Raw genomic sequence first — 24,352 nt, forward strand, 5'->3', positions numbered from 1 at the left:
TGTAACCTGAGGAAGCCAGAAAGACAGGGAGATTTGTGATCAAATGTTTATAACAGGGTTCTATTTACTACCATCTGGTTTTGTGATTTTGTACTACTTGACGATGTGGAGTAATAACAGAAAAGAGACAATTCATGTCTTACTTTAAATTTGTATGTGTTTATTCACTTTTCTGTGTGTGAGTTGATTTAATGAATTGATGTGTGCCACATGTAAAATGAAGTTGTTATCTTGATGAACTCTCCTTCCTACTGCAGTCGCCCACATTGTGTTTCAGAGCTCTGGTAATGAATGACAAGTCGCTGATACATACTCACATGTACGGTCGCTCTCTCTCACTCTCTCTCTCACACACACACTTCTGAAAATCTGCTTTTCAAATCAAAACTAACTATTACCGATGTGTGATCCGAATCAGATGTTGATCAGGATTCAGAGTTTGAAATGGGATAAGCGTGTGTGTGTGTGTGTGTGTGTGTGCATTGGGCGTATGTGTGTGTGTGTGTTGGGTGCGTCCGTATATGTATTCTCTCTCAAATGTATCACTTCCAGTTGCCAGCAGCAGTTGAACTCATATACGGGAAACTGTTCACACATGAGATGTTCCTCACTTTCGATCACATACACAACCACCCACAACCACCCACTCTCTATGTCCCACACACTACTATTGAGACCAATGTGCTGACTCCCCAGAGCTGTGAATGATGAAACTGAAACACATGAGTAAATGATTCATTTAGTTTCCTGCAACAATCCAGTAAATTGGTATACAGGGTATCGATTTAGACCACAACATTCAAAGTTCTGTCCCCACCATTTCCCCTTTCACTCAAGGATACATTATTACACACACACACACACACACACACACACACACACACACACACACACACACACACACACACACACACACACACACACACACACACACACACACACACACACACACACACACACACACACACACACACACACACAACTAAACACAGAGGGACCAGAAGTCCCCAACTGGCAGCTTCATTAAATAGTACCCACAAAACACCAGTCTCAACGTCAACAGTGAAGAGGCGACTCCGGGATGCTGGCCTTCTAGGCAGAGTTGCAAAGAAAAATGCCGTATCTCAGATTGGCCAATAAAAAGAAAAGACTAAGATGGTCAAAAGAACACAGACACTGTCGCCTCTTCACTGTTGACGTTGAGACTGGTGTTTTGTTGGTCCTATTTAATGAAGCTGCCAGTTGGGGACTTGTGAGACGTCTGTTTATCAAACTAGGCACTAATGTACTTGTCCTCGTGCTCAGTTGTGCACAGGGGCCTTCCACCCCTCTTTCTATTCTGGTTGGAGCCAGTTTGCACTGTTCTGTGAAGGGAGTAGTACACAGCATTGTATGAGATCTTCAGTTTCTTGGCAATTTCTCGCATGGAATAGCCTTAATTTCTCAGAACAAGAATAGACCGACGATGCTCCAGATACTCTGCTAGTCTAAAGAAGGCCAGTTTTATTGCTTCTTTAATCAGAACAACAGTTTTCAGCTGTGCTAACATAATTGCAAAATGGTTTTCTAATGATCAATTAGCCTTTTAAAATGATCAACTTGGATTAGCTAACACAACGTGCCATTGGTACACAGGAGTGATGGTTGCTGATAATGGGCCTCTGTACGCCTATGTAGATATTCCATGAAAAAATCTGCTGTTTCCAGCTACAATAGTCATTTACAACATTAACAATGTCTACACTGTATTTCTCATCAATTTGATGTTATTTTAATGGACAATTTTTGTAGCTTTTCTTTCAAAAACAAGGACATTAATAAGTGACCCCAAACTTTTGAATGGTAATGTACATGTTTGTGATACTGAGGATTATAAACCAGGATAGCCGCTTTATGATCGAAGAAGATGTGGCGAAAAAGTGTCAGGTGATGTGTCACGGTCAATGTGACCATCGGGAGTTTGTACAGTACTTACTGTACTTTGTACTATCTCTTTAAAAACCGCACGGTGACGTCAGATATTTTTTGACAGGAGCCAGCCAGCAAAACGAGGATGTAACGGATCCACGGAGGGAGAAGGATGACAATAATAATGTCCCCGGTTGGTTCTCGCGGCGCCCACTTCTCCGTATCATGATAAACGCTGGGCCCGTTGACCGTGTGATGCCCTCCGCGGCTCGGAGCGGGTGTTGGATAGCATGGTGCCAAGCTATCCTTTTCGGTGTGTCGGGGCTGGTGATACTGGCCGAAAGAACCTCGCGTAAGTGGACACCTAATACTAGCCACTTTAACTTTTGTTCTATTCTGCAAATGAACATTCACAGCACGTTCAAACAAACCTTGGACCGCTTTAGTGACCTTCACTGAGTTATATGCATTGGTAGAGCTCTTGGTTTGTCGACAAAATGTACCATTATGGGCTTCACGGAATGCGTATTTAACTACAGTCTATCGTGCGCTTATTCCAGTACAGTTCAGCATCACTAGTTAGCCAAGTAGCCACACTAGCTAGTTAAGTAGAAGTACATAATGTGAATGTGGCGTGACCCGGTAACCTTGCTTTGCGTTGTTTCATTGTGGTCTTTAAACCCTTAGATACCGGGACCCAGTACCTTGCATGAAAATTAAGCAGTGATTAGGACAGCCTCAGGAGACCTTAAAATAACATATTTCTGGAGAAGAGAAAATGATATAAACATATAATAAAATGTGTGGTTTGCGTCACTTAATGCCCTATGTCGCATACGTGTCAAGTGACTATACTTTGAAAATGTACTCAGGTGTCTCTGGACATCTTATGAGTATTTTGCATGCACTGAATTTCAGAAACTCACCTCTGGCAATGTACGAGATTAGTTTGGAGGAGCAGAACTTCCGTTTTTACAGGTTGGTGATGTTCACCATTTTCAGCGCCAATAGTGTAGACCATACTAATTACCAAGAGTTTTAATTTCTAATTTTCGTAGCTGTATATTTACCACCACAAACCAATGCTGGCACTAAGACCGTACTCAACGGCCGTATAAGGCCGTAAGCAAACAGGAAAATGCACATCCAGAGGCGACATTCCTAGTGGCCGGTGATTTTAATGCAGGGAAACTGTGCAACTAGATGCAAAACAACTCTAGATCGCCTTTACTCCACACACAGAAACGCGTTCAAAGCTCTCGCCTTCCATTTGATAAATCGGATCATAACTCTATCCTCCTGATTCCTGCTTACAAGCAAAAACTCAAACAAAAGTACCAGTGATGTGCTCAATACGGAAGTGGTCCGATGAAGGGGATGCTAAACTACAGGACTGTTTCGCTAGCACAGAATGGAATATGTTCTGGGAATCGTCCTATAACATTGAGGAGTTTACCACATCAGTCACCGACCTCATTACTAAGTGCATCGACAACGTTTTCCCCACAGTAACCGTATATACATATCCCAACCAGAAGCCGTGGATTACAAGTAACATCCACACTGAGCTAAAGGATAGAATTGCCACTTGCAAGGAGTGTGACACTAAACCGGATGCTTACAAGAAATCCCGCTATGACTTCCGAGCCACCAAACAGTCAACTTCAATGCAGGACTAAGATCGAATCCTACTACGCCACACTGCCCTTTCCCACCTAAACAACACCTATGTGAGAATGCTGTTAGTTGACTACAGCTCATCATTCAACACCATAGTTCCCTCTAAGCTCGGCACTAAGCTCAGGACCCTGAGACTGAACACCTGCCTCTACAAATGGATCCTGGACTTCCTGAAAGGCCGGTAGGCAACAACACATCTGCCATGCTGACACTCAACACGGGGGCCCCTCAGGGGTGCGTGCTTAGTCCCTTCCTGTACTCCTTGTTCACCTACGACTGCATGGCCGTGCATGACTCCAACACCATCATTAAGTTTGCTGGCGACATAACGGTGGTTGGCCTGATCACCGATGACAATGAGACAGCCTATAGGGAGGAGATCAGTGTCATGGCATTGTGGTGTCGTGGACTACAGGAAACAGAGGGCCGAGCACGCCCCCGTCCACATCGACGGATATGTAGTGGAGCGGGTCTAGAGCTTCAAGGAAGCTAAGGAATACTCATGGTCCACACACGCCGACACAGTCAGAGGATGAAAACATTTGGCATGGGTCTTCAAATCCTCAAAAAGTTATACAGCTGCACCATTGAGAGCATCTTGACTGGCTGCATCACCACTTAGTATGGCAACTGCTTGGTATCCAATCGCAACGCGCTAGAGACGGTAGTGCGCACGGCCAAGCTCCCTGCCATCCAGGACCTCTATACCAGGCGGAGTCAGAGGACTATTTAACTACAGTGTCTGTATTGACCCTTTTTGTACTAATTCTTTTGACTTATCATGTAGGCTGCTGCTACTGTTTATTATGTATCCTGTTGCATAGTCACTTTATCCTTACCTGTACGTACAGTACCAGTCGAAAGTTTGGACACACCTACTCATTCCAGGGCTTTTCTTTATTTTTACTATTTTCTACGTTGTAGAATAATAGTGAAGACTTCAAAGCTATGAAATAACACATATGCAATCATGTGGTAGTCAAAAAAGTGATAAACAAATAAAATATATTTTATATTTGAGATTCTTCAAAGTAGCCACCCTTTGCCTTGATGACAGCTTTGCACAATTGGCATTCTCTCAACCAGCTTCACGAGGTAGTCACCTGGAATGCATTTCAATTAACAGGTGTGCCATGTTAAAAGTTAATTTGTGGAATTTCTTTCCTTCTTAATGCATTTGAGCCAATCAGTTGTGTTATGACAAAGTAGGGTTGGTATACAGAAGATGGCCCTATTTGGTGAAATACCAAGTCCATATTATGGCAAGAACAGCTCAAATTAGCAAAGAGAAACGACAGTCCATCATTACTTTAAGACATGAAGGTCACTCAATGCGGAAAAAGTGCAGTCACAAAACCCATCAAGTGCTAAGATGAAACTGGCTCTCAAGAGGACTGCCACAGGAAAGAAAGACCCAGAGTTACCTATGCTGCATTGCTGCATCATTAGTTGCACCTCAGATCGCAGCCCAAATAAATGCTTCACAGAGTTCAAGTAACAGACACATGTCAACATCAACTGTTCAGAGGAGACTGCGTGAATCAGGCCTTCATGGTCAAATTTCTGCAAAGAAACCACTACTAAAGGACACCAATAATAAGAAGAGACATGCTTGGGCCAAGAAACACGAGCAATGGACATTAGACCGGTGGAAATCTGTCCTTTGGTCTGATGAGTCCAAATTTTAGATTTTTCTTTGTGAAACAGGTGAACGGATGATCTCTGCATGTGTGGTTCCCACAGCGAAGCATGGAGGAGGTGTGATGTTGTGGGGGTACTTTGCTGCTGACACTGTCAGGGATTTAGAATTCAAGGCACACTTAACCAGCATGGCTATCACAGCATTCTGCAGCGATACGCCATCCCATCTGGTTTGCGCGAGACTATCATTTTCTTTCAACCGGACAATGACCCAACACACCTCCAGGCTGTGTAAGGGCTATTTGACCAAGAAGGAGAGTGATGGAGTGCTGCATCAGATGACCTGGCCTCCACAATCACCTGACCTCAACCCAATTGAGATGGTTTGGGATGAGTTGGACCGCAGAGTGAAGGAAAAGCAGCCAACAAGTACAAGCATAAGTGGGAACTCCTTCAAGAGTGTTTGAAAAGCATTCCTGGTGAAGATGGTTGAGAGAATGCCAAGAGTGTGCAAAGCTGTCATCAAGGCAAAGGGTGGCTACTTTGAAGAATCTAAAATATATTTGATTTGTTTAACACTTTTTTGGTTACTATATGATTCCATATGTGTTATTTCATAGTTTTGATGCAATGTAGAAAATAGTAAAGATAAAGAAAAAACCTTGACTGGACTGTACATAACTACCTCAATTACCTCATAACCCTGCACATCGACTCTGTACTGGTACCTGATACTGTACTGGTATCAAAATGTACGATATCTACATGCACTGAATTGGGATGATGCCAATCCATGGTCATCCGTGACAGCGTTTGACTGAGGTTTCTAAACCCAATTTAGCTACTTCCCCTCACAGTTCTATCTTGTTTCTATTGCTGGCTACATCTACTCAACTTGCATGCTGCAAATCATGCCGATAATAAGATAAATGCTTTTGGTGATGCTTGATTTTGTATGTCGGTCGAAGGGCACGCGAGCAGGTGAGGTCCCCTCCGGCCGTTCTTCTGGAAACAGGTGCTGTGCATCCTTGTTTGCGCGTGAGAAGCCCTGAGTAAGCAGATCAATGACAAGAGCTTCGGCAAAGGTGACTGACTGCGCGCGAAGCGACTTTGGCCTTGGCACGGATGCCTTTCAACCGGATAAAAATACTGCTGTGCCTGAGGCCCTCTCTAGGGCACCACCAACGGAGACAGCCAGTCCGGAGGGATGTGACAGAAATAATCAATATCTAGCCAACGAGCACTTCTCTCTCCCCCAGCCAAATTTGTGGTTAAGAGGCATACACTTTAAATGGCAATTCATTCATTAATGAGTATCAATGAATTTGATATGGGTTTTAAGTTTTTGTGAAACCAGGAGTCAGGGCAAGGGGATTGTTTCCCAATATACCATTAATCCACCCATCCACTCTCTCACTCACTCACTGATTAATGTAGATTGCTTTGTGTGCAATGGAATGTGTCACCATTCACTCCTACCATAAACTGTCCAGAATGTAACCAAAATAAAACATTGTTGTGATCAGAATGTCATCTAAAATATTTTGTATGTAGGGAGGTAAATAGACCTTAGTACTTCAATGCAACGATACACTATTATACTGTTACAAATGTATTATAATGTATCTATTTCCTCCCTGTGTGTATGTGATCTATACAGTGATCTACTGCATAGGATTCTACCTATGGAATGAGGAAACACAGTGGGCGGGGTTGACCCTCGCCCTCCTGTTGCCAGGGATACTGGTTCAGGTGTTGAGTCTCAGGTGGTACCATGACGATGGGGAAGACAACTATTGGTTCCTGACCCTCACACACGTGTTGCAACTGGGCATCTTCCAAAGGTAAACCCACCTGAACAATGGCCTCACCTGGGTGTGTTCAATAGGCACAAAAACAGAAATGTGGAGGTACTATCTGAACTTGTCCAATTAGAAATGCTTGCTTTTGTTTTCTGTGACAAAATATTTTAGAATGTTTTATTTCCACTGTGCCTTAATGAACACCACCCTGACTCAGACAACAAGGCAATGGGGCTCAGAATTAGAATTTGACGGAGAAGTTGCTTTCAGCTCAGAGTAATTCAGAGTAAACATAATTTAGAAACCTGCCATTGATTTTCTTAGTTGGATGAATAAGATCTCTTATCCTATTTGTCCTCTAGTACTATACCGGAAGTGATGCGCATTAGAGGTTACCTTGAGAGGTTTCTATCATTAAACCTAGAATCTTAAAATCTTCTGTGTATCTAATCTGAATTAAATACACAGAAACTCTACATTATATCCAAATTGCAGAATTTCTTACATAATCCCACCAACACACAGTACATCGCATCATCCACCGCCATGCATAACCCATTGCTCTCTAGTGCTGACCCTAATTTACCAGCTCTGTCTCACAGCTGTTGGTCTTTGTCTCCACCTTCTGGCAGGTTGTGGGACTGCATGGTGTCTGTATGGGACATGCAGGGCACTGCGGGGGAGCTGGGGGCGGCTGTGATGCAGCAGGCTGATGTGTCCGCCCTCCGCCTGTTAGAGGCCCTGGTCCTCACCCTACCGCAGACCCTGCTGCAGACCTACGTCCTGGCCGTCACTGACGTGGAACTCGACTCCCCGGGTAAGACACCACTGTACCCAATTAATTACAAAGAAACAAACATATAACATAAATCATATGTTATTAATTACTACACTGAACACAAATATAAAAGCAACATGCAACAATTTAAATGATTTTACTGAGTTACAGTTCATATCAGGAAATCAGTCAATTGAAATAAATTAATTAGGCCCTAATCTATGGATTTCACATGACTGGGAATACAGATATGTATCTGTTGGTCACAAATACCTTAAATAAAGGTAGGGGTGTGGATCAGAAAACCAGTCAGTATCTGGTATTGACCACCATTTGCCTCATGCAGCGCGAAACATCTCCTTCGCATAGAGTTGATCAGGCTGTTGACTGTGGCCTGTGGAATGTTGTCCCAATGGCTCTACGAAGTTGCTGGATATTGTCGGGAACTAGAACACGCTGTCGATCCAGAGCATCCCAAACATGCTCAATGGGTGACATATCTGGTGAGTATGCAGGCCACTGGGACTGGGACATTTTCAGCTTCCAGGAATTGTGTTCAGATCCTTGCGACATGGGGCCGTGCATTGTCATGCTGAAACATGAGGTGATGGCGGCAGATGAATGGCACGATAATGTGCTTCAGGATCTCGTCTATCTCTGTGCATTCAAATTGCCATCAATAAAATACAATTGTGTTTGTTATCCGTAGTTTATGCCTGCCCATAACATAACTCCACCATGGGCCACTCTGTTCCGAACATTGACATCAGCAAACCGCTCGCCCACACAACGCCATACACGCTGTCTGCCATCTGCCCGGTACAGTTGAAACCGGGATTCATCCGTGAAGAACTTCTCCAGTGGCCATTCAAGGTGACCATTTGCACACTGAAGTCAGTTACGACGCCAAACTTGCAGTCAGGTCAAGACCCTTGTGAGGACAACGAGCATGCAGATGAGCTTCCCTGAGACGGTTTCTGACAGTTTGGGCAGAAATTCTTCTGTTGTGCAAACCCACAGTTTCATCAGCTGTCCGGGTGGCTGGTCAGATAATCCAGCAGGTGAAGAAGCCGGATGTGGAAGTCCTGGGCTGGCGTGGCTACACGTGGTCTCTCAAACGACATTGGAGGTGGCTTATGGTAGAGAAATTAACATTAACTTCTCTGGCAACAGGTCTGTTGGACATTCATTCCCTCAATTTAAGATATCTGTGGCATTGTTGTGTGACACAACTAAACATTTTAGAGTGGCCTTTTCTTGATTGTCCCCAGCACAAGGTGCACCTGTGTAATGACCATGCTGGTTTTTAATCAGCTTCTTGATATGCCACACCATCAGGTGTATGGATTATCTTGTCAAAAAATAAATGCTCACTAACAGGGATGTAACAAACATATATTTTTAAATATGATTTTTGTGCGTACGGAAAGTTTCTGGGATCTTTTATTTCAGCTCATAAAACATGGGACCAACACTTTACATGTTGTGTTTTTATATGTTTGTTCAATATATGTAATAATACCATTTTTACCATCTCTTAGTGGACCTGAATTCATGAAGTGTACTGATCTAGGACCAAGTTTAAACTGACCCTAGATCACCACTCCTGCACTGAGATGCTTAATGCATAAGGCTCCTGGCCTCCCATCTGGTGTGTTTTAAGCATCTCAAAATAGAGGTTCTGATTAGGATCAGTTTAGCCTTTTAGATCACATTAGTTAGGTTTCCATCCAATTGACGACAGATTTTCATGCGAATATCTACATAAAAACAAGATGCTTATTTCCTCCACTAGATATGTGTTTTCATAAAGTTGACTTGTTGCATATAAAAGGCTGTGTGTGATGACGTAGTGCACATACAAGTACCTTTTGCGGTTACATTTTCATGTACAGAAAAAGAAACAAGTAAAATGGGTTTTCATCACATTTTCAACACTACTGATGGTTTTGTCACAAAAACATGTTATGTACCGAGTGTGTCCACTCTGGTTATGGCACATGTGCTCTAGCATCTGCACTCTGTTGGCTAGAGCACATGTATTCCCTACATGATCACATTATTATGGACTAAAATAATACTTTTTATTTGTCAAACAGCAGCCAAGCATCAATCATCATGTCACCAGAATAAGACCCTGGATATTTATTGGAAAGGAGCATCAAGCTCATCACCGTGCACTTTCACCACCCTGTGAAGTTCATCACTGTGCACTTTCACCACCCTGTGAAATTCATCATAACTTATTTAATCTCTAGCCTAATCAATCAATAAAATGTATTTATTGAGCCCTTTTTACAACAGCAGTTGTCAGAAAGTGCTTATACAGAAACCGAGCCTAGAAACCCTAGAGAGCAAGTAATACAGATGTAGAAGCACGGTGGCTAGGAAAAACTCTACAAAGGCAGGAACCTATGAAGAAACCTAGAGGAACCAGGCTCTGAGGGGTGGCCAGTCCTCTTCTGGCTGTGCCGGGTGGAGATTATAAGAGTACATGGCCATTAAGGCCAGATTGTTCTTCAGACGTTAATAGAAGACCAGCAGGGTCAAATAATAATCACAGTGTTTGTAGAGGGTGCAAGAGGTCAGCACCTCGGGACTTAATGTCAGTTGGCTTTTCATAGCCGAGCCATTCGAGGTTGAGACAACATGTGGGGGTCCAGTGAACAGGTCAGTGTTCCATAGCCGCAGGCATAACAGCAGAAACTGGGCATCCAGCACAACCAGGTGGACTAGGGACGGGGACAGCCAGGAGTCGTCAGGCCAGGTAGTCCTGAGGCATGGTCCTTGAGCTCAGGTCCTCCGGAAGGGGAGAGAGAGAGGTGATAATTAGAGGGAGCAAATCTAAGATCACACAGGACACCAGATAAGACAGGAGAATTACACCAGATATAGCAGACTGGCCCTAGCCCCCCGGCACATTGAATATTGCAGCATAGATACAGGAGACTGAGTCGCAGTGGGAGTGCCACACATGTCATCGCGTGACTCCTAAGTTTACTTCAATATGATGGTTATATCAATATTTGCGCATAAAAGCCTTTCTGCAGATATTTCTCTCATAATTAATTTTACAGACACAAAGATCCCACCATGTCTAGCGTATTTTGTTTTGTCGACATTTTTAAAGTTTACTCTCAGGCCTGTAATGAAATAATTTTTTTCAACATGTACTTTACTCGCATAAAAAGGTTGGATGGAAACCTGGCTACAGAATAAGATTGCACGGACAGTGGGAAAGATGATCCTAGGGTTGGATTGGGAATAAAAATAAAAAAAGCTGTCTAACACCCAATGAATTGTGAAGATGTACAATTATATCTTATACTGCCCTATTCTGAATTCATGACACTTCCCTGTAACATTTTCCATGCATATGTATGAAATAGGGCGGTCCAACGATAACAACATTTAATCGAGGTAATCGCAGGATTTGCTCTGATTAATTACGATTAATGGAAAATTCAGAATTTTTCTAAAATAATATTTGTTATACAAAAAGCATGACAACAATATTGAAGTCTTGATTTTTGTCCAAAGTAACAATTAGGTAAATTGATATGGCACACTTTCTTTAGCCTCACTAGCTAGGTTTCGATCCAATTGGCGACAGATTTTCATGTGAATATATGCACATTTTCCCACCAGTGGTATGTTTTCACCAAACAGACTTATTGCAGATAAGTCAGTGTGTGATGACGTAGAGCACACAAAATGTACTTTTTCATTAAAATGTTCATGTACCGAAAACATCAGAATAAGACCTTCAATATTTATTGGAAAGGACCATCAAGCTCATCACTGTGCGCTTTCACCACCCTCATCATAAATTATTTAATCTTTAGCCCGTAGCCTAATAAACTTCATGGTTTCCTGTGTAGTAAGTTCTATGGATGGTCGTAAACTGCAGTAATTGATGTCTGAGATGATATGAACATGACTGGGCATTCGAGCATATCTGTATCCATTCATCATGCCCAATAGCTTCTACCAGGTCTTCCTCCCATTTGTTTTACAAAAATAATTACCTACATATTATACATGATATTATCCAAGAATAGAATCAATGGTTCACCCGGTATACCCTGATGAAGACATCTTGTCTGAGCTCCTAGAGTGTGCGGCTCTCCTTTATTTTTTTAAGTGTTCCACTCCGCTAACCAGCACCTCGCCTAAATAGGTGTGCGTTTCTTTCGCCTCTAATTGAAATGACCATTATTCCAGACAATAGCTTTAAGGACCAACTTTGGGAAACTCTGAGTTACGCTACTAGCTCAGCACAGTGAATAAACACGTTAGATATTTTTCTGATCAGTTAAGCAGCCGTTACCTTGCCAGCTACATCAGCCAACTAAAGAGTAGCCAGTTTCTGCTCTGCTTGCTGTTACAACTCGGAGAAAGAACGGTGCCAGGTTCCCTCCAGATGTGACGCTTGGCATTCAGGCCAAAGTTTCATCAAACCAGAGAATCTTGTTTTTCATGGTCCAAGCAGGCTGTCATGTGCCTTTTACTAAACAGGTGTGTGCCTTTCCAAATCATGTCCAATCAATTGAATTTACAACAGGTGGACTCCAATCAAGTTGTAGAAACAACTCAAGGTCGATCAATGGAAACAGGATGCACCTGAGCTCAATTTTGAGTCTCATAGCAAAGGGGCTGAAAACTTATGTAAATAAGGTATTTTTATTTTTAATAAATGTGCAAATATTTCTAAAGACCTGTATTCACTTTGTTATTATGGGATATTGTGTGTAGATTGCTGAGGAGGAATTACTCTTATTTAATACATTTTTGAATAAGGCTGTAACGTTACAAAATGTGGAAAAGGTCAAGGGGTATGAATACTTTACGAAGGCACTGTATGTAATTTTGTTACTGAAATATACAGTCATATCCTAAAGAACTGAGGATTCCCTAACATTCTGGAATTTTCATTGAAATCAGATCAAACGGTGCTATCCATCAGATCAAACGGTGTTATCCATCAGATCAAACGGTGTTATCCATCAGATCAAACGGTGTTATCCATCAGATCAAATGGTGCTATCCATCAGATCAAACGGTGTTATCCATCAGATCAAACGGTGTTATCCATCAGATCAAACGGTGTTATCCATCAGATCAAACGGTGCTATCCATCAGATCAAACGGTGTTATCCATCAGATCAAACGGTGTTATCCATCAGATCAAACGGTGCTGTCCATCAGATCAAACGGTGTTATCCATCAGATCAAACGGTGTTATCCATCAGATCAAATGGGGTTATCTATCAGATCATGCCAGCTCATCTGGGACTATAGAGGTCTATGATCAGGATCAGGTCTATGATCAAAGAAAATCCCTAAGAAACTAACTTGTAATCGGTCATTTTTGTAATGGAAAAACCTGGTCTGTAACAAAGATCTGATCATTTCTCACTCCCCATACTTCCCTCTCATTCTCACCCTCTCCCCATTAATCTGCCTCCACAGTGGCGGCATGCGCCGGCCTGTGCCTGCTGTCGCTGTCCTGGGCGCTGGTGCTGTTCAGCCGGGCGTGCTGCCTTATACGCCCGGGGCACCTGGCCATGCCCCCGGCCGCCCTGCTGTGCCAGCTGCTGTGGAGGGCGGGCATGCTGGGTGCCCGGGTGGCAAGCCTCATGTCTTTCGCCCGCTACTTCCACTGGTGGACCTGCGGAGTGGCAGGTGAGAGAGAGAGAGAGAGAGGGAGAGAGAGAGAGAGAGAGAGAGGGAGGGAGGGAGAGATGGAGGGAGCAGTGCAACAACTGGAGAAACTAGAGGGCTTTTCACACGACTGAGCAAAATCAAGCCAAGCCAAACCAAGCTGTACTGAGCAGGCCTGGTTAAGCATCCACATAGTTGCTGGAAACCCTGCTGAAAAGGACAATGTGAACAGAGAAAATCTGAGCCAGGCCAGCACAGTTTGGTTCTGGTCGGCATGATCGTATAAAGGTAGAGAGAGAGAGTTACTGTTAACTCCTTGAGCATCAGTATTTACTCAGAGAACTCGATTGTCGTCAATAATGTATCAATGCAAATTTGAGATGCTTCACAATCATCTGACAGCAGAACCAATCAAAATGGTCATTTAGAATAAACTGATTTGACCTACAATTGACCTCTATGTTTATTATACCAAATGCTCAAAGCCTCAGGTTTGATTGTAAATAAACAAATCAACAAAAGGCATCTTCACAACACATATCGCCCTTCAAAGCTAGTTTCTTGGCAACCAGTGTCCCCCTGCATGACGATGCACATTACCTCTTACCTCTCTGTCTCTGTTCCTTCTGGTCCTGCTGAGCACACGTGCATACACACACACACACAACCCTGTCTATCTCGCCGTCACACACACACACACACACACACACACACACACACACACACACACACACACACACACACACACACCCTCTCTCTGTCTCACAGACACACACACACACACTCTGTATTCCCACCACAGTAGTGCTCCACTGTCTAATTCACTCTGGAATAATGTATTTTTACATTGACCTCCAGGCTTCCACTGGCTCACAGCGTCTTTCTGGCTGGTCGCCCAGCAACCCGATATCTGCACTGGCCCGTGGCGCTGGCGGCTGTTCAACGCCGTGCTGGGATTAGTCCACATCTTCCTCTTCCTCAATGTCAAAGAAGGCCCCTCGCGCTTCCGCATGGCCGGCTTCTACCTGGTACGTACGAGAGAGAGAGAAGAAACTCGATAGAGGGTAAATTCGTACGCAGCAACTGAATTACCCTTTGGGGAGAATAAAAATATTAGTTAGTTCAGATTTACTTCAGTTTCAATTTCCTGCTTCTACGTGGCACGTATGATGACAAGGAGGATGAGGATTGCCCTTCAGGGACAATAAAGATTGGTTTAATTTGAATTGAATGTGCAGCTTAGGAATGTTCTGATTGACTTCTGTTTGAATCTCCTGGTGCTCATTGTCATTCCTTGTCTTATGCCTTCACCCCTGTGTCTTTGAGATGAGTTGTATATTTTTTTTTGGGGGGGGGGGGGGGGGCTGGCTATTTGTTCACTCTCCTGACCTCTCATTTGACCTCTTCTCCTATAGGCCATGCTACTGGAGAATGCCACACTACTAGTGGCAGCGTCAGACTTCCTCAGTGAGAAATCATGGGATAGCATAACCCTCCCTACCGTCGTGCTGTGCAGCTTCCTGCTTGGTGAGTCAATTTTTGGAGTCTCCTTATTCTAATGTAGAATTTAGTTTTAACCCCCAGGTTATGCCTGAGGTGTGTGCACTTAACAGAAGATGTTAAAAAGAGCTATTACAAAGCTAAAGTTAAACCTATTACGTGTTAAAAAAGGAAACTTCTTCTATTCAAATGTAGATTTAATTTAGGGCAAATTTCTACTACCAGAGAAACCTCAAATATCACAGATTTAGTAATGTTCATGGTTGTAAGAGATATATTGTCTATCTAAAGGCTGGTTTGCAGTTGTTATATTGACATGCTGTAGACAGCTGTCGCAGTGACATCATAAACGTTCTATTGTTGTCCGACACCAACTTGTCGTTATGAAAAGTATAAACACAGAAATGACAGCCTCTACATGACATCAGCAGCTTGGTGATCCAAATATCATAACTACCTGATTTTAACACCATAAATCCATTAGTTTCAAAATAATTGTTTGTATATGTCATGCCAGGCAGCTAAAAGAAACTATCTAGCAACTAAAAGAAACTTCCTAAAGGATGTTTTGGTATGTTTTTAGCTTGTTAGCTAGCTAGCCAGTTCAAATAGAGCATAGCTGAACATGTCTTAACTTTAGCAACAAAAAAAAGGTAATTATTGCAAGAAAATAAACTCACAATAAGATAATTATTTACAAGGTAATGGTGAGCTTTCTAGTAGAGTCTTGTTACTGTCACAAACCAGGTTTCCATCCAACCTTTTTATGCAAGTTTATTTTATTAGGATCCTCATTATCTACTGCACATGCAGCTGCTACTCCTCATGGGGTCCACATAATACATAATACATACAGGGCAAGGTGTGCTGCTTTGTTTTGAGCCAGCTGCAGCTTTGCTTTTCTCTGCTGCACCTGCCCATGTTGCCGGACAGTAATCAAGATGGGACAATATCAGAGCCTAAACAACTAGTACAGTTGATCTTTGTGTCAAACACGCAGAATACATTTTTATAACAGACATACCTCTCCCCATCTTCACAACAACTTTGTCAATATGACAAGACCATAATAACTGACTATCCAATGTTACTCCTAAGAGTTCAGCTTCTTCACCTTGTTCAATGTTCATACCCTTTATGCACAACTCCAGTTGAGGTTTAGGTCTAAGATAATGCTTTAAACCAAATACAATTATTTTTCAGACCAGTTTATTATTAAGGACCCATTCTGACACTGACTGTAACTCCATTCTAAGAGTCTCAGTGAGCTCACTGACTGTAACTCCATTCTAAGAGTCCCAGTGAGCTCACTGACTGTAACTCCATTCTAAGAGTCTCAGTGAGCTCACTGGCTGTAACTCCATTCTAAGAGTCCCAGTGTGCTCACTGGCTGTAACTCCATTCTAAGAGTCTCAGTGAGCTCACTGGCTGTAACTCCATTCTAAGAGTCCCAGTGAGCTCACTGGCTGTAGGTGCTGATGTGTACATTGTGCAGTCATCAGCATACATAGTCATTTTAGGTTCTTGTAAAACAAGTGGCAAATAATTTCTAACAGCCCAATGCAACTGCCCTGAGGGATACCACACCGTACACATCTGATGTTAGAGAAACATGTTGGATAAAACATGGCATAACAGGCCTTATGGAAACGGCTAATTTGTCTGTAAACTTTCTAAATGTTGACAAAACAAAATATGATATGTACCCATTGTTCCTCCTTTAGTGCATTGGTAGCGAGTTGATACAATTTCAAGTCTGGAAGGTTAAAGCCTCCCTGAGATTTAGGAAGTGGTTTATTCTATACATTTTATTTGCCCATATAAAGTATGTTATGACCGAGTATACTTTTTTAAAGAATGTCTTTGGTGGGGTAATTGGTATTACCGAAAATAAATACTAAATCTTTGGCAGGCATGCCATTCTAAAGAGGTTTATTCTGCCTGTAAGATTTATGGAAATATTTATTCCATTTAATTAGATCTGCTTTCATACTGTTGAGTAATGGAATAAAGTTCAATTTCTCAAGCTCATGCTCATCCCCAGAATCTTTGTATGTGTCTTATTTTCAAATGGATAAAGCTAAGAACATTAACAACTTCATAATTAAGAACACTATAACTATATGGAACACTATAACTATATGGAACACTATACCTATAGGGAACACTATAACAATATGGAACACTATAACTATATGGAACACTATAACTATATGGAACACTATAACTATATGGAACACTATAACTATATGGAACACTATAACTATATGGAACACTATAACTATATGGAACACTATAACTATATGGAACACTATAACTATATGGAACACTATAACTATATGGAACACTATAACTATATGGAACACTATAACTATATGGAACACTATAACTATATGGAACACTATAACTATATGGAACACTGTAACTATATGGAACACTGTAAAGATATGGAACACTATAACTATATGGAACACTATAACGATATGGAACACTATAACGATATGGAACACTGTAACGATATGGAACACTATAACGATATGGAACACTATAACGATATGGAACACTATAACGATATGGAACACTATAACGATATGGAACACTATAACTATATGGAACACTATAACTATATGGAACACTATAACAATATGGAACACTATAACTATGATATGGAACACTATAACTATATGGAACACTATAACTATATGGAACACTATAACAATATGGAACAATATAACAATATGGAACACTATAACAATATGGAACACTATAACTATATGGAACACTGTAACAATATGGAACACTATAACGATATGGATCACTATAACGATATGGAACACTGTAACGATATGGAACACTGTAACGATATGGAACACTGTAACGATATGGAACACTATAACTATATGGAACACTATAACAATATGGAACACTATAACAATATGGAACACTATAACAATATGGAACACTATAACTATATGGAACACTATAACTATATGGAACACTATACCTATATGGAACACTATAACTATATGGAACACTATAACTATATGGAACACTATAACTATATGGAACACTATAACTATATGGAACACTATAACTATATGGAACACTGTAACGATATGGAACACTGTAACGATATGGAACACTGTAACGATATGGAACACTGTAACGATATGGAACACTGTAACGATATGGAACACTATAACTATATGGAACACTATAACTATATGGAACACTATAACGATATGGAACACTGTAACGATATGGAACACTATAACGATATGGAACACTATAACTATATGGAACACTATAACTATATGGAACACTATAACAATATGGAACACTATAACTATATGGAACACTGTAACTATATGGAACACTGTAACGATATGGAACACTGTAACGATATGGAACACTATAACTATATGGAACACGATAACTATATGGAACACGATAACTATATGGAACACGGTAACTATATGGAACACGATAACTATATGGAACACTATAACTATATGGAACACTGTAACGATATGGAACACTGTAACGATATGGAACACTGTAACGATATGGAACACTATAACTATATGGAACACTATAACGATATGGAACACTGTAACGATATGAAACACTATAACGATATGGAACACTATAACTACATGGAACACTATAACTATATGGAACACTATAACGATATGGAACACAATAACGATATGTAACACTATAACTATGATATGAACACTATAACTATGATATGGAACACTATAACTATGATATGGAACACTATAACTATGATATGGAACACTATAACAATACGGAACACTATAACAATATGGAACACTATAACGATATGGAACACTATAACGATATGGAACACTGTAACGATATGGAACACTGTAACGATATGGAACACTGTAACGATATGGAACACTGTAACGATATGGAACACTGTAACGATATGGAACACTGTAACTATATGGAACACTATAACAATATGGAACACTATAACAATATGGAACACTATAACAATATGGAACACTATAACTATATGGAACACTATAACAATATGGTAATTGTTATTGTAAATAATAATTTGTTCTTAACTGACTTGCCTAGTTAAATAAAAGGTTAAATAAAAAATATATGGAAGATAATGTATTCTACAATCACCAATATCACTTCCTAAAAACACATCTTATTGAACAATCCTTAGATCGCTTTTCAGAATTCACCAATAAATTGATCCATATGTAAAACTAAAGGCATAGAAAACATGAATGACTTGGTAACAAGAAATACATTTATTTCCATGCCAGAACGAAAAAGTAATTTTGGGTTGACCAATTTAGATTGTTTCAAATATATGCAACTTAAGTTACACATCCCAATTTTTTTTTTTGCAAAGAGCATATCCAGCTGACAATCTCTTAGAAAAAAAAGTTGTGAAAAAATATATATATTGGAACCAAGACTTAAAAATAACTGATGTTGGCACAAGATAGAGGGAAAGTTGGAGCACTAATGAAATTATAGTTAACACAAAATGTAAGCTTAATCCAGTATAAGCTAATGTATAGAATGTATTATACAATAGACAAAATTCACAGCACAACGGCAGAGTCATGTCTTAAGTGTAAAACGAATCATGACTCAATAATCCATGCTTTCTGGGAACGCTATGAAGTCCGGAAGTTGTGGGCGGAGCTAGAAAGTTGGTTGTCAGAAGAATTACAATGTCAACTTAATTTGAATCCATCTCTCCACATATTTCAAGACATGGCATATGGAGGTGTAGTGAGATACCCAATGGGTTGGACGATTCTCTTCTCATCACTCATCTTGGAAATAAATCAATCCACCATCATTAACACAATGGAGAAATCGAAACAAAATGGTGCAGATTCAGGCCATGTGGTGGAAAGAGGGTGGCACTGGAGATGGGAGTGTGTGCTACTGGGTCTGGGCAGGTGTGATGTAGTTGATGTTTGTATGTTTAGTATTGTTTATAAAAGCTCAAATAAAATCGTACAAAAAAAACAAACGCTAGTGTTAGTGGAATTAAATAATTCCTGTAATGTACTCATTAATTCAATTCAATCTGTCTATTTATAAGAATTTGTAAGATACTTATTAACATAAAATAGACAAGATACAGTCTTATTAAAATTAGATAATAGAATTTATTCTCGGAGCACGCTACCATTTGATCATAAACAACAGGTTTATATACAATATATGACGTCATAGGTTACAGAATAAGTCTCCTTGTCCTGACAAATAGAAAACAGGTTCAAAAGTTCTTTCCAACTTCACAGCGCACACACATGACACACAATGTAATCGATTATCCTGAAGGCTCACTAAAATGTATTACCACTTTAGCAGACAACTCCAGATAATGGAAGACCTAAAAAGTTACCCACAGCCTTATCTAAACATCTCAGGGCTAAGTTGGGTCAGTTCAACCATAGTTTAACGACCCTTTCTGCATATTTTATAACCCACAACACAAATCTCTTTTCACCAGGCATGCAGAGTTCAATTGGTTATAGTTTTATCTAAAGCTAGAAATTGTTTTAATTATTTATTAACAAAATTCCTAACAGCTAGACAAGGTGGGATCTGTTTGTGTCTCTGAAATTAATTATGTGAGAAATGGTGGTGCAATTGCCTTTATGTGCAAATATTGGTACTGTATAATAACCATCGTATCGAAGTCAACTTGGGAGTCACTAAATTATATGGTGTGGGATCCTCCCACTACGACTCGGGGATGTATGCAGTTTATTTGGCATATTTTAGAATATTCAAATAAATCTGTCGCAAATTGGATAGCAACCAAACTACTGTGCGGTAACCATGACAACAGACACTCCGACAGGGTCAAAGTTCTGTGAAAAGGAAAACGGAAGCGACTGTCTACAGACATTAGACAGTCGAGTATAAATTAAATGTTATTTTGACCAGTGAGGTTCAAAAACGTGATTTTTCTGTGTTTTATATATATTTCCACACTATGAGGTTGGAATAATACCGTGAAATTGTGAAAATTATGATAATCCCTTTTTAGTGTAAGAGTTGTTTGAAAAGACTGCCTGAAATTTCAGCCTGTTTTGGTGGGATGGAGTTTTGGCCTGCCGTTATGACATCACCAGACAGTAAATGAGTTAACAGACCAATAAGAAAGAGTTCCAAACCTCTCTGCCAATAACGGGCTAGTTTTCAGGTGTCCCCTCCCAACTCAGACCACTACCAGACAGTCCTAGCAAAAATCTTTCTTGTTGAGCATTTTAATTGAAAACAATCACATTAAGGTACTTATTTTTTACCAAGAAATGATTTGATATTGAGATAAAAATGGCTGCATCGGATCTTTTTAAAGCACCATGTCAAGCTTCAGACACAACCAACTTTTACTGTTTCCCATAGGGAACTTTCAATCCCATCACTTAATTTAAACACCCTGTACTACACTGCGTGTTTCTAAGTCTCCCCCTCTCTTTTCTCTCCCTACTCCAGGCACCACCTCTCTGGTCCTGTACTACCGCTTCCTCCACCCCAAGTCCACCGAGATCGCCCAGGGCAAGGGCCAGCGCCTGGGCCACCACAACCACCATATGGGCTCCACCTGTCTAGAGGGCCTGGAGCGGGGCGAGTCTTCCTACTCACTGGGGGGTGGGGGTGGGGGTGGTGTCAAGAGCCTCCCCCAGCCTGCCCCCTCCTCCCTGCATAACCACGGCAGCTTCTCCCTCTCAGGCGTGGCCGGCTCCCTCCTGGAGCATCCTGGGAGTTGCGGTCCCAGGCTGGGTAACTCGTGCCCCTGCCGCCACCACCACTGGCTCCTGATTCGCTTGGCACTAAAAACCGGTGACTTGGGGAAGATTAACTGCGCCTATGGTTCCGGCGGTGTGGCGGCCATCTTGGAAGTGGACGAGTCCTATTGTAACTCTGAGGCCAAGAGTACGGGCGGCGGTGGGACGACCACGGCAGGCGGCGGCAGCTGCGACGGGGTCTCCGGGGTTTCCGGGGCCTCAGTGTCTGAATCGCAGGGAATGAAGGGGGGCTTGGCGCCCCTCTCGGACTGCAAGGAGGAGTTCCAGAGCGCTAGTGACGAGCCCACGTCAGCTGAGACGCCCGGCGAGGAGGAGAGCAAGGACAGCCTGGAGGACATGGAGAGCCCGCTGGAGTCACCGGTTTCTGACTCCTACAAGCGTAGCTCGCCTGAGGGCAAATCGTTGTTTGGGAAAAGCCCCGAGCCCTACTTCTGCCCTAACACCACCCTGTCCAGCACCACACTGTACTTCAGCGCCGACCCCCAGTCCCCCAGCATCACCAGCAACCCCCACCTGGACCGGGTTAGCCCCCCCATGGGCATGGCAGGCCTTAGCTTCATCCCCAGCAACCCCGCCCATAGGGACATGACGAGCCTGCAGATGGGTCGGATGGGTCCGTGCTACACCTCAACACCCAAACTGGACTCTGGGGCGCAGGGGGACTCACCGCCCAGCATCCCCCATCTGAGTGGTCCCAGGAGGCAGCTGATACTGTCACGCCGAGACCAGGATGATGGATTTTAGTAACAAGGGAGAGATAAAAAAACAGATGGGAGAGAGAGACTGATTATGCTTCCTCTCTATTGACTTTCCAATCTCAACGCCAGCTCAAAACCAGCTCAATTAGAAGCACACATATCTTATGTAATATACATTTCCTATAGATGTGCACCGTTACCAACTCTTGCTGATCATTCCAGGTACCAAGTACTTTCTCTTGAGGATCGGCCGATACCGGCGAGTACCGATTCAAGTATTTATTTTTCATAACATGAACTTTAACCCAGTTCAATCAATGCTACCTCCTAATCAACCTAACATAATGCAGTAAACAAATAATGACATATAAAAATGCTTTTAAAAATAATAATTTCAATACAATAACAAATATAGGAAAGTTATTCTATGAAAACTAGTAGGGCTGAGAATTGCCAGGGACCTCACGATACGATATTATCACCATACTTGGGTGCCGATACGATATGTATTGGGATTTTTACGGTTCTATATGTATTGCGATTCGATGTTCCAAACATATTGTTCACTATATGTCTGCTGCAGAGGGACAAGAGACAGCCATGAGAAAACGAGTTTTAATCAGTCATGGAAATAAAAGTGCTATAAAGAAATTGGCTCACCATTTATAAAGGAGAACACGCTATAAAAGGAAAAATACTGGAGTATTGGCACAGGTACAGTTGACTAGCGCAAAATGTATATCGCAATATCGTAAAAACGAATATCCCGATGTGTAACCGTATCAAAAAATTATAATTCTCCCAACACTACTAGGCAGGAGACATGACCTCGGCTAAAGTGAAGTTACAACAACAATATGTCAGCTACATATCTGAACTTTGTATCTGCTAGCATTTACAGATACCCTGTTCAAGTAGTAGCATATCGGCCCAATACCAAGTACCATTGATAGTATCCGTGCACTTCTAATTTCCTTGTGTGTTTTTGTTATTCTTTTGAAAAGATGCTCGCTTCCCCCTGCCCCCCAAAATGAGCATATGATCAGAGGGGTATTCACTAGGAACCAAACAAAATCGACCGGAAGCAAACGGTCTTAACAGGGAGTGACTAACCTGACCTTGTCCAATAACAAAGAGTTGTTTCCAGTGCAAAAACATTTTGCAACCGTTTGCTATGGTGTGGAGTAAACCACAGGTGAACATATACATTCATTTGCTGACACTGCTTAGGACAGACAGGGCTCCAATGTCTACTCGACAAAACTGTTTGATGGTGAAATTTGACAGGTGTCTCGCTTTTATAGGACACCATTTGCCTTTTGTGAAGTTGTTCATATTAACAAACATATTTATTGCTAAGAGCTAATTAATATTTTTAAGGTACATTATGTTGTCAAAAATATAGATGTTTTTTATTCTTTGTCTCAAAGACATGTTGAACATGTTAACTTGCTAAATGCAGTTTTTCGGTTGAGATTCTATATAATATGTTTTTGTACTGTCTCAGGCCCATGGTTAAGCTTCCACACCTCAATTGTGATGAAGGGATATCCAAGACATGTTTTGCTGTGCTAAATTTTCCATCTCTCTTATAAGGGATCGTTGTATTGTTGACTAAATGTTCTATAAAGGACCCAGGATGAGATCCATAGACAGCGCATACAGAGCACTAAAATGATGCTGGTTTTCATAGTTTTCTCCCTCTCAGGTGTTTGCCTATTCAACATTTTGTTCCATAGGTCAAGGCCACTGGTGGCTTGATAACAAAGAAGCAATAAAGATTATATTGGGTGGACATAATGCAAAAAGTAGTTTTAATTATTTGGTCTTTCATTGAATTCTGTATATACA

General features: G+C 41.4%; 1 protein-coding gene and 1 pseudogene across 1 annotated transcript; both read left to right on the forward strand.

Moving 5' to 3' along the window:
* Window positions 1–161, forward strand: part of LOC129817715 (PR domain zinc finger protein 1-like) — a 22,332-nt pseudogene extending 22,171 nt beyond the window's left edge.
* A 1,796-nt stretch (window positions 162–1,957) lies between these two features.
* Window positions 1,958–24,301, forward strand: LOC129817716 (XK-related protein 5-like). The gene is made up of 7 exons (XM_055873213.1): window positions 1,958–2,260; window positions 6,890–7,073; window positions 7,664–7,848; window positions 13,282–13,494; window positions 14,332–14,501; window positions 14,889–15,000; window positions 21,490–24,301. The coding sequence occupies exons 1-7, from the start codon at window positions 2,134–2,136 to the stop codon at window positions 22,545–22,547; spliced, it is 2,049 nt and encodes a 682-aa protein (XP_055729188.1). The 5' UTR covers window positions 1,958–2,133; the 3' UTR covers window positions 22,548–24,301.
* Window positions 24,302–24,352: the final 51 nt, after the last annotated feature.

The sequence above is a fragment of the Salvelinus fontinalis genome, chromosome 20, assembly GCF_029448725.1.
Source record: "Salvelinus fontinalis isolate EN_2023a chromosome 20, ASM2944872v1, whole genome shotgun sequence".
Lineage (NCBI taxonomy): Eukaryota > Metazoa > Chordata > Actinopteri > Salmoniformes > Salmonidae > Salvelinus > Salvelinus fontinalis.

What these genes read in the sequence shown, in the direction of transcription:
- LOC129817716 (XM_055873213.1), top strand. Translation starts at nt 2,134, where the DNA reads ATGATAAACGCTGGGCCCGTTGACCGTGTGATGCCCTCCGCGGCTCGG. An exon ending in CAACTGGGCATCTTCCAAAG is followed by an intron (nt 7,074 to 7,663) that starts GTAAACCCACCT and finishes ACCTTCTGGCAG; the next exon opens with GTTGTGGGACTGCATGGTGT. An exon ending in GTGGACCTGCGGAGTGGCAG is followed by an intron (nt 13,495 to 14,331) that starts GTGAGAGAGAGA and finishes ATTGACCTCCAG; the next exon opens with GCTTCCACTGGCTCACAGCG.